We start from the raw sequence: 11,151 nt of genomic DNA on the forward strand, positions 1-11,151 counted from the left end.
GTTCACATTATATTGTTTCTTCTTTTTTTTCCACTGTTTTCATACTTCTAATACTTAAAATTAACATACTTTTGGGGTTTTTTTTCATTGCAAGTCTTTATGTGCAGAGAGGAACCATATGGCAGAAAGGTTATAAAAATAATTTAAAGGTATATATAGACAAACAATGCTGTGTTGGTTTGGTTTTTTTCTTTTAAAGTTTGAACTGCTGACACAAAAGTATCAAGCTGTTTCCTGTTTCACCTTCTCTAAAGTTGCTGTTGTCAGGAAATCATGATGCTGGGAAACCACATCAGATGAAAAAATCAAAACCCTTTAAATTTACCATGCTGTTTATTTTAAACCAGTTGAAGTGTGTAAATTTACCATTAGTTCAGCCTAGCTGTGCTTATCTCCAGGAAAATGGTAAGTTTTCTTATATTAAAAGACAGAATCTGTAACTGTTCCACTAGTAAGACCAATTCAGGCCTTAAAAAAATTATTTAACACGAAGGTTTGGTTATAGGATTTCTTGGTGTAGTTGGTGAAGTTTTATTTCTATTGTTTACATGCTAAAGTTTGTCAGTGCATCCCCAGTTAAATGCTGCAGTGTAGTGTGTGTACCATGAAGTGTTACTTTTGGAAGTGTACACAAGGCAATTATAAATAAGTTAATGACCCTGCTATATACTATATTTACAACAGTTTACCCACCTCCAAAAGCTTTTAAACTGCATTCATTTTTTTGATCTTCAGGGACTAGTTTTGCTCTTCACAAATCTTAATTTCTTGTTATTAAATATATTTTAGAGAAGAAATTGCTAGTCATACCTACTGAAGTACTCAGCCACCATCAGTCTGCCTTTAAATTTAGGCTTGTACCTACACTTTAATTATAAAGTAGTTTTATTTCAGCCTGTGTACAAGGAAGAACTGGGAAAATCTTTGGAGGGATGGAAGGGAACAGGACTTGTTCCCTTTCAACCTGTATTAGTTTCAGGGTGTGGAAAAAGGGGAGAGGGAATTCTGATAAGTTAGTGGTTTGTTGGGGCTTTTTTCTGTTTGGTTGTAGTTGTTCGGGTTTTGTTTTTTGTTAATTTTTTTTATTTGAAGCTGTTTCAGGTGCAGTGAAAAACCAAAGATCTGGATGTGAACAAGGTGTCTGTACCTTTACTAAAGGTACCTAAACTGCTGCTACTGACCCTGAAGAAAGGAAGGATGCTGTGGATAAAAGCTCTCTAACACATTTATTATTCCTCCCCTGTGAAAGCTAGCATATAAGGAACTACAGCTGCAGGGATACATGCTAGGAGCCAAGGAGCTAAAACGAGCTCCTCTCCACTCCTTGAACCAGACCTACCAGCACTGGGTCTGTACTGAGGAGTAAGGCAGAAGCTGAAGGTGAGCTAGAGATGATCCAAATAGGATATATAAATTATATCCTTGCTGAGTGACAGACACATGAAGCGTACCTTACCTAATCAAATGAGTTACACAGATGGATAGAGCTGCCTTGAGAATCGGTTTTAGCTTTACTATAGTCACCTGAGGCAGAAAAAAAATACAAATTGTAATCTTAATTCTGAGAGGACTTGTACATGTATCAGTTTTAAGAACAAGAACTTTAAATTAACTGGTCAGTACCTGTAAAGTACATGAAGTATTAGTTTTTGTCACAAATGTACCTGATTCTATCTAGTTACTTTTTTCATTTCCCTTTTCCTTTGGAAATACTTTAAAATGAGAAAAAGAATACAATGGTAACTTTGATGTGCTAGGCTAACTTAGAATTTACTTTTAAGACCTCCTGAACTTGAAAATGCTTGCTTTGCCATTACTGCAGAGTAACAGGTTAAATCTTATGCAACTTAAAGGGTTGACTTGTCCACTAAAGTAGTGGACAAGTTTGAAAGGTACTCTCTTGAAAAAATAATATTTCATAAAATGATTGGAAGTATCTTAAAGAATGGAATAATAGAAACAGTGTGATAGTACTTAAAAAATTACATAATATAGCACTCAAAATTTTTAAAAAATTAGTGTAACAAGAGAAACAACCTGGAGAACAACCAAAACCTGTGCATTAAAAGATGTAATAGTAGTCCTAGACCCAGGGACAGACAGGTTCTACTGTACCAGTATTTAAACTGGGCTGTGTTTTACAGAAGGTCAAATAGTTAAAAAGGGAGAAAATATATTTATTCTGTGATCTGGCACATCTTGAGGACACAGAGGGCTTTAGTGAGTAAGGGTGCCAAGCAAGGCACATGACTGAAAGTGTGCTGGAATAAAGAACAAGAGTGTTGTTTCAACAGAATTCTCCATTTTGGCACATTAAGGATAATGATCATCAAGATGAAACCTGATTCAATTCCATTAATACTAACCTAAATTAATTACTACTTTTAATTTCATGCTTTTTAATAGAATTGTTTATAAACTTGCTTAGCTGTAAAGGCTAATGGCAAACCTAACACTGCATTTTGAGTCATATATTACCTGTAACAGCATTCTTCTGAAAGGCAGCCTTTTCAACTTTTTTCCCCACAATGTTGCATTATGCTTCAAAAATACATGTGCATAAACTGAGCCTTAAAGCTGAAAACCTGTTTTAAATATGTGGATGTTCAATGTACTGTTGAGAACTGAAACACTAGGCCTGGCTTCCTATACTGCTATAGACAGATTCTTCTGTGCTTTTGTAATTTCACAGAATCAGAGAACAGTCCAGATTTGAAAGGACCCTGTAAGACCATTTATGAGAAAGGTGAGCCTAGATGAGTTTAGAAAAGTCACCTAGATGAAAGGCAAGCCTGCCACATACCTGGAGAGATTATGTGATTTTGTAATAAAGACTACATGGCTGTCATTTGGGTGAAAAGTTGAAGTTACACTTAGTTGTACTTTCTTGCAGTGAGTATTTTCAACAAGGACTTTCCCAAGAAAAGGCTTCATCAGTAAACTCTTATCCTTCTCCTTTGGTGCCTAACCACTCCCTGAAATTCTGAACTATTTACTCATTACAATTTATTTTAGAAATAAAACAATTTTGAAACTAAGAGATTTATATTTAAGTTTTACTTATATTCAAAGTAGGAAATAACATTCCTTGTAACAGCTCAATGTTTATAATGATACAATGAAAAAGTGATTAACAGTTGGCTTTAAATGATCATTTGCAGACATTATAGTCCTGTAAATTAAGCTCTTTTCAGGCATTTAATTGTAACATCCGTTATATAATTGACCAGGTACCTCCAGGAAGGAACGTTGAGATTTCTTCCTTATGTATAAAGCTTGATTACCAAAAATATAAAATCCTAAAGTAATTTGAAGTACATGAGCGGAAAAAGTGCTATTGTAGAAGTTTAATATTTTTATCCATGGAGCAAGTTGTAACTTCAAAGATTTTGGTGCATTTTTAGGCACTGTTTTTGTGTCTTCATTTGCCTGAAATATACAGCAGGACTTGAGATGCCCAAAAACTGTTTAAGACAAATTTAAGGCAACCAAGTGCAAAAGCTCAGTGTACATTAGATATATGTAAACAGAACATTTCATAGTAGAAATTGTACAACTATTACAAGTCCATAGTAGTAGCAAAGGCCAAAACCATTCTGCCTAGAGACACAAATGCAAAATGTAGTTACACTAACCAAGCCAAAAATTAAGAATTCTGGGAAATGAAGTGTCATCATCTCTAACATGAGGCAGATGCAATACATTGCTGTGCTAGAGTAAGTGCTCTGCTTTTCCCCTCTCTACATAACGTGCAGTCTCTCCCAAGTTTGTTCTGTTCCATTTACTGATGTACCAACAGCGGAGCTCCAAATGTTAAAGCAAAATGCACAACACAGCAAACAGATGGAATGTGAATGTACAGATATTGGACCTTTTTAAAAATACAGTACCTAGGATTTCCCATTTTAAACAGTTTTCAGCATATTGCATAGCAGTGAACTCATCTGCTACCTAAAACTGTTGCTGCTGACCCACATGGAGTTCCTCTTCAGTCTTCTTTCAGTTTTCTTTCATACTGTACAGTGGGTCCACAAGCTTATTGTGCACATGCATTAAACCTTGGGGGGAAAGCAACAATGCCAGCTTTACATTAGTTATACTGTGTTAACATGTTCTTCTATCCACATTTTTATTTGGAATTTGCTTCAAAGCATACATTTTAAATAATTCATTGAAGAGAACAAAAATGGCTATTTAAAGTAGTTCAGAGTCAAAGACAGCAGATATATTCCTGTATCACTTGCATACTAATGACATATTCAGTATCAGCTGAGCAGGGAACCAGACAGTTCTCTAATACCAGACCCAAAACCCCACATCTGGAATACTTCCAAATGAACTGAATATATCTTCCATGTATTAAAAACTGTGTAACAGCAATGTGATCCCCTCACACCACAATGTGCCATAAAAATTAGATGCACACATAGTGAGACTTTGACAGCTTGAGTTCTTTTGAAATGTTCTAGCATTGTGGTAATACTGTCTTTGTAATAATCATATACTTGTGGTCCTAGACAGGCAAAATCAAATTAAATTATCCAGACTCCTAGTGCAGACTCAATTTCAGCAGTTCAACTGTTTTCTGTTGTAGCTGGGCTTTTTCTTGTCATATACAAGTCTTTCATAGCTATGATTAGGGGGTTTATTTTTTTCCTCTTCAACTACTTTATTTCTGATAAATGCGGAAGTGCAATTAATAAAAAAAGATGCTTCCTTCTTAACTTTGCTATAACTTAGTAAAAATGTTACCTACATCTAGGTATGTGTGACATTGGACCACTGGCAGGTTTTTCCACATTTCATCTTGAGTACTAATAACAGTAATGATCAGTGTTCACAATCCACAAAGTCCATTTTAGTATTGAACTAAAGACTTAACTTCTAAAATCAAAACATGCAACACTAAAAGTAATTTTCTTAAAAACCATGAAAGAAATCTCACATTACTGCATATTTATTATCTATGGTAAAGAATATTCAAATACCTTTGCTACATGATGCAGCTGGTGGCAGCCTTAGTGTCACTGCAGCAACATGAAATTTGAGTTAACTCTACAATCAAAGGTCATTACTGTAGGTGACCATAAAAAAAGGCATCTTATGCAGCATCTATTACTAATCAATATGTGATTATTTAGTTAAATTACAGATACTAGATCAAGTGTAATATTTTTTCAGTTTAACAGTGACAAAAACTTAAGTATACATTTGACATAAGTCAAATGACATAAAAGAGTAACAGCTGCATACACAATGTAAACTAGAAACATGTTTTGAGCCTTAAAACATTTAACTTTCTACTAATATTTTCCTCTTCTAAAAAGGGGAAATTAAATAATTACCCATTATCCTAGATGCATGAAAAATGGTTACAAAGTATAGCTTCTATCATACTTAGTGAAGAATATTTAAATCCTGGTAGTGAAAGTGTTACAGGAAAAACAGTGAGAAACAAAAGATTTTTTTAAAGGAATGCACCAGACTTGGTAGATGCCAAAACAATTGTTTCAAAGGAAAGTCCCACTGGATATTCAGGTATGCTTTGCATAAACACATTTCTGCACACAGTTTTAAGAGGAGCATGTGTAAGTATGGTAAAAACTATCCTGAACTAACTTATCTGCAGATAAATCAGTAATTTCAAAATTCATTTTATGTTTCATTCTTCAAGAAAGTTGCAAGTAGGACCATAAGCACACTTGATAGTTTTAGCCTATTATAGGTTGGCAGAAAGTTAGAATAAATGAATATGTTAATCTGTTTACCAGCCAGTGTGGTACTTGATTATAAAACAAAACAAAAGCAGTTTCATATTGAAAGTTTTAAGTGGTGAAAAATCTCCATAAATCATTACTATAAATAGAAGTATTAAGAACTACCTAGCTTCCCTAAGAAGTCTAACCTGAAGATCAAGTTTCAGAAATAATTCCAAATTTGACCCACGCTGACTTCTCCATTTTACAAGGGGAAAAAAATCTCACTGATTTGAGAACAGGTAAAATTAATTAAGTTTAAAGTAAACCATCTTTTTAAAAGTTCTATTGCTGTGTATTACAGGGTAATTAAATACAGTGACACAATAGCACACATTCATAAACTGTAGCCCTTGATGTTTTTTAAAGCAATGTTCAGTGTAATTTATATTTACTGATTCTACATTAGGTTTGTATTTCCCAAGCAAAGCCTCTGCTTATATAAAATACAGGATACTGTTTAAAACTTATCCAAGCAGATAGAGAAGTTTATCTTTGAAAAGAACACTAAGTGCTGTTTAGCAGTGTGATACAAGAAAAGATTAACCCTCCCTCCTACCCCACAAATACATAGCAGAGAACAGTATACTGAAAAATTCAAAATTAACAAGCTGGCCACAAGAGGTATCAGGATAAATATCATAGAAATATCCAAACTGCAATCCAATACATATATGAGCACTGCTAATACAATGCTCTAAAAAAGAATTTAATAAGTTACAATCTTGATCTCTGATACCTTGGCTACTACAGGTACCCATGCTAGTGAGAACAACAACTGAGTCACACAACTGCATGTGCTGTGCTAGTGCAGTCAGGACAAAACTACTTTTCTCAGCTTCTACTGTCTTAGTCAAACAGAATTCAGTCTAGGAAGTCTCAATTACTATCAAATATCCTGACTTACTTTAAGTTTGCCCCAGTATACCTACTACAAATACAAAAAACACACACAGTAAAAGGGTGCAGTGTTTCAAAGGTAGTATAGATTGTTATGCTAATTGCACATGAAAAATGTTCTCAGGTGGCTTCAAAGTCTGTATTGCAGTTTACTAGACATCACATTACAGCACGTAGCAAAAGCAGCATGGAAATGTATCAGGATTAATAAATGTGTTAAGATTTTTTTAAGCTAAACTTTCTAGTAAACTTAAGACCGGTATTCTGGAACACCAGATTACTGCTGTTTAAAGTTAAAGATTACTAAACTATTGTTTAAACTGGAAGCAAAGGAAATACTCTTCCTAAGTATATTGTCTGGAATGTAGGTAGCACAAATTATGGCTCCTGGCAAATTTCCAAACACAAGAAATAAGTTAATATTTATATTTTGACTATATAGCATTATACATTAGTGACTGCAAAGTGTTGGAAGGCTCAGATTTAAATCAGTATGATTTCAAAGCTGTCGGTTTTGCATAAACACGTGACCTCTGATTCAGTGCTCACCTTTAAAGTACTTCACAGTTTTAACTCTTAGTTCTAAAGTAGCATCTTCATCACACACAAAGATAGTGCGAGGGTGTTGCTGGAAAGCAGAAACTGTCCACATATGATTGACTCCTTCTTCAATTGCTTTGTACAATGCAAAAGCCTTGTGTGCACCTGTTATAAGAATCATCACCTGCAAAACAAAGGTCTCTTTACTTTCAATCCCAGTATCAATACCAACTAACTTGAAAACACACATGCAACTAGAACTAAATGAGTTCTTACTTCTCTAGCATCCATCACTGTACCCACACCAACTGTTAGCGCCATAGTTGGTACTTTAGATAAGTCTCCATCAAAGTATTTAGCATTTGCCAAAATGGTGTCCATTGCTAAAGTCTTTAATCTTGTTCTTGAAGACAAACTTGATCCGGGTTCATTGAATGCAATGTGGCCATCTGGACCAATGCCTTTTCAAAGTTAAAAAAAATAAATCATTCCAGACCTGAGAGTCAACACATATCCTCAAACATTGTAAATTAATAAAAAAGGGCTCATCCTTTCCTTTTGCTTCCCCATTTTCAATAAAAACTTACTTAAGTCATTAGAAACTTGGACACCAACCATTCTCTTTTGAAATTTATACTGATTCTTTGTTAGTCACAGAACTTTCTTACACAATAATTGAAAAATTTGTGTTTTAGTCAAGTTATGAAAATAGCAATTAAAGAATTGGTGTATGTGCTTGAATTGTAACTAACCATAGAGCATTTCCTCATACCTCCAACAAACAGATCAATCCCCCCTGCTTCTTCAATTTTCTTTTCAAATGCATCACATTCCGCCTGTAAGTCTGGTGCATTCCCATCAAGGATATGAGCGTTATTTGGATCTATGTCAATATGCTTAAAGAAGTTATTCCACATATAGGAGTGATAGCTCTCTGGATGATTTCTGGGAAGCCCTGAAATGATTTACAGGGAGATTACCATATGACAAGATTTAACCAAACAGCTTTAATTCTAGTCTGTATCTAACAGATGTAGGGCTTGCAAAGCAAACCTGAGTCAAATAAGTCTTTCAAATAAAGATTTGAAACTACATTGAGAAGAAAGGTTGGCACGTACAAGGTAACTGGTTTACATTCCCTCCACATACATCTTATCCCAGAATGTAAAGTCTTCAACAGAAATGCAGTCCCAATATTACATGACAACATAATTTCTACAGAAGTACTGAGAAACACTGGATTTAGCCTGGTATTTATTATTGCATTTTTGTAGATAAAGGAACAGAAAAATGCTGGGACACCAGTCTAATATAGGAATACAAACATACCAGACTAATCTGGTACTCTGACAAAATATTTAATAGTTTTTATAAGGAAAAAAATCCCAGTACAGTATGTTCTCAAATAATAGCACATCTTACCTACATACTCATCCATGTTGAAAGTCTTAACGTATTTGAAAGAGAGATCTCCATTTTTGTGATATTCTATCAGCTTTCTGTAGCATCCCAAAGGTGTGCTTCCTGTTAAATAAAAGTTTTTCTACTGTTCTGTGTATCTGCACATTTTCAGTGTATTTAATTGTCTTCACAGTCAAATTTTGCTACAATGCTTTTCAACGTACAAGCAATCTGCTGTTTCTCATTTAGTATTTATCAGTATCTCAAACTATCACAACTTTACACAGAAATCAAATTAGTAATAAAAAAAAGTTAGAATATTACCAAAAATATTCTATTACCATAGAATATTATGTTCTTTTAAATACTGATTTTATCTGCTACCAGTGATACAAACATTGTTCCAGGTGCAGTTATTTACAAAGACATTGAATAAAACTTGCCTGTTGGTAGACCAAGGGTGAAATATCTTCCTTGACTTGGCTTGAACTGGATAATACGATTGCAGATGTATTTGGCTGCCCATTCACTAGCCTGATCATAATCTTCAAGAATTACTAGCCTCATTATGGCAGTGAAGAACTTGTATGATAAAACAAACTTAAACCTGGAGAAAATGTTGAAGTTTTAAAAATAAGCACCACGTTAGTTGCAAAACTCTTAGATTACAGAGAAGATAAAAAAATCATCTTCCATACCAATGACTTGCAATAGCATACCACACTCTTGCAGACCTAGTTCAAGCTGGACAATCAAGAGAAAAGCTACAGAATCCAAATGATAGATTACAGTCAAAATATTTATTAAAATCCACAGACTAATTTAAAGCTATTAACAGGAAAAAGTTAAAACAAGATGAGAACAAGCCATTTTGAACTTCAGTATTTTCGTCATTGCCATCAGAAAAGAGGAAATACTTATATACCAAGATTAATTCCTGTTTCTTATGACCAGCGGAATGCCTACAATTTCAAAAACAAGACTCAGAGTAATCCCATGTTTCTCTAATCAAAATACCTAATTGAGACTAAATTATTAAAGCTCCTTTCACTCCCATTCTAGCTCCTTAACAATGCTTCAGTAAATTTATTAATCTGCAAAAAAAAGTTAAAGCATTAGAGATATTTGAAATGTTTACAATTCACAGGAAAAAATACGATACCACATTTTTTCTTTGCCACATAAATTTAAACAAATTTAAAAGGTTTTGAGTGCAACTGTATCAACTTTTAAGATTAATATCCCGAAAACAAGTTTGGTTGCAAGAAGTATACACGCATCTCTTGCATTTAAGTGAAACTCATTTTTCCATGAATTTCTGCTTAACTGAGTCTGGTAATTATTCCAGGAAGACTGAGGCTCTTTCCCCAGTTTGGGATGCGTTACTCTTCTTTTCCCAGGTCTGGGTGGGCTCAGCATTAGCCAGAACACAACACAGTTGTCAGAAGCCCAGGGCCACCGGTATGACAGACCACACTACTTTTAGCTGACCCCAAATGAGCGGCTGATTTCAAAACAAATATGAATTAAAGCACTTAACCGTGTTTGTCCCGCTAATGAAGGAAGAAAGTAATGATCACCGTGTGCTGCCTGTGCTGCTTCATCTCCCTGGACAGCTGAGCCGTGACAAGTCAAACTCACCTTTGCCGAGGAAACGCTATTCGCACACACCCGAGAGTTAGCACACCTTCCCGAGAAGGAACAGCATGCCAAGAGGAACAGACTGCGCGGCTTTAGGCCGGTTCCATGACATACCAGCAGTTTTACGCTGGGAACAGGGGGATGCTCTCAAGAGCAGGGACCCACGGGCAGCATCAGAGCCACAGAGAATTTTCGGCTAAGGACACTTTTTTTGGTTTTGTCTGGCGATAGTGGGGAGGGAGGGGTGATAAACCGACACTGGCAGAGGAAGAGCCCTGCAGCCGGAGCGCCGCCGGCACAGCAGCCCCGGGCCCCCGCGGCCTCCCCTTCCCCGGCCGGCCACAGCGCGCCCTGCCCGGCCCCGCTCACCCGGGACAGCCCGCGGCGGCCACGAGCCACACCAGAACCAGGACGAGATGAAGGAGGGAAAGAGGAGGAGGACGAGGAGGAGGAGGAGGAGGACGGGAACCGCCGCCCGCCCCGCAGCTCCCGCCCCGCCGCCTCCAGCGGAACCCGCCCCGCGACCCGGAAGCGGCCGGCGGGCCGGGAAATGGGCTCCTTCCCCGTGGGCATTTCCGGGCCGCTGCGGGGGCCGGGGACGGAGCGCTCGGCCCAGCCCGGCCCAGCGGCCCGGGAGATGCCGGGGGCTCCAGCCTGGAGTACGGCTGTGCTCGAGAGCTCCTCTCGCAGCCTCTCTGCTGCGGAGCACATTGAGATCTTAATGGAAAACCTTCCCCTATAGCCTAAATGTTTGCGTAATGCAGCTGCCAAAGAAGTGGGTAGTTACTGACAGAAATTAATGAGGTGAAGCATCAGTGTCTTGGTGAATCACAGCTGACCATAACCCGCGGTGCCATTGCGGGCAGGAAAGGCAGTGGTATCCTGGGGTGCATTCCTGTGGGGGTGCATTCCT

General features: G+C 37.0%; 1 protein-coding gene across 5 annotated transcripts; it reads right to left on the reverse strand.

The window, feature by feature from the left end:
• Window positions 1–3,042: 3,042 nt before the first annotated feature.
• Window positions 3,043–10,741, reverse strand: GNPDA2 (glucosamine-6-phosphate deaminase 2). 5 transcript variants are annotated; one of them, XM_059470658.1, is made up of 7 exons: window positions 10,608–10,741; window positions 9,041–9,204; window positions 8,619–8,720; window positions 7,969–8,151; window positions 7,473–7,657; window positions 7,206–7,380; window positions 3,043–4,058 (listed from the first exon to the last, which is right to left on the reverse strand). In XM_059470658.1, the coding sequence occupies exons 2-7, from the start codon at window positions 9,162–9,164 to the stop codon at window positions 4,000–4,002; spliced, it is 828 nt and encodes a 275-aa protein (XP_059326641.1). In that variant the 5' UTR covers window positions 9,165–9,204; window positions 10,608–10,741; the 3' UTR covers window positions 3,043–3,999. The 5 variants fall into 5 exon arrangements, with proteins under 5 accessions (XP_059326641.1, XP_059326640.1, XP_059326642.1 ...); XM_059470657.1 differs by having other exon boundaries at window positions 8,619–8,716; window positions 9,037–9,204; XM_059470659.1 differs by lacking the exon at window positions 10,608–10,741 and adding an exon at window positions 10,239–10,539.
• Between the last annotated feature and the right edge of the window lie 410 nt (window positions 10,742–11,151).

This window comes from Ammospiza nelsoni, chromosome 4, assembly GCF_027579445.1.
Source record: "Ammospiza nelsoni isolate bAmmNel1 chromosome 4, bAmmNel1.pri, whole genome shotgun sequence".
NCBI lineage: Eukaryota > Metazoa > Chordata > Aves > Passeriformes > Passerellidae > Ammospiza > Ammospiza nelsoni.

Excerpts from the sequence above, each read along its gene's own strand:
- GNPDA2 (XM_059470658.1), bottom strand. The coding sequence starts at position 9,164 with ATGAGGCTAGTAATTCTTGAAGATTATGATCAGGCTAGTGAATGGGCA. Across the intron at positions 8,721-9,040 it reads CACCCTTGGTCTACCAACAG|GAAGCACACCTTTGGGATGC; the intron begins GCAAGTTTTATT and ends TTTATTTAACAG. Across the intron at positions 7,658-7,968 it reads GATTGATCTGTTTGTTGGAG|GCATTGGTCCAGATGGCCAC; the intron begins GTATGAGGAAAT and ends AACTTTGAAAAG.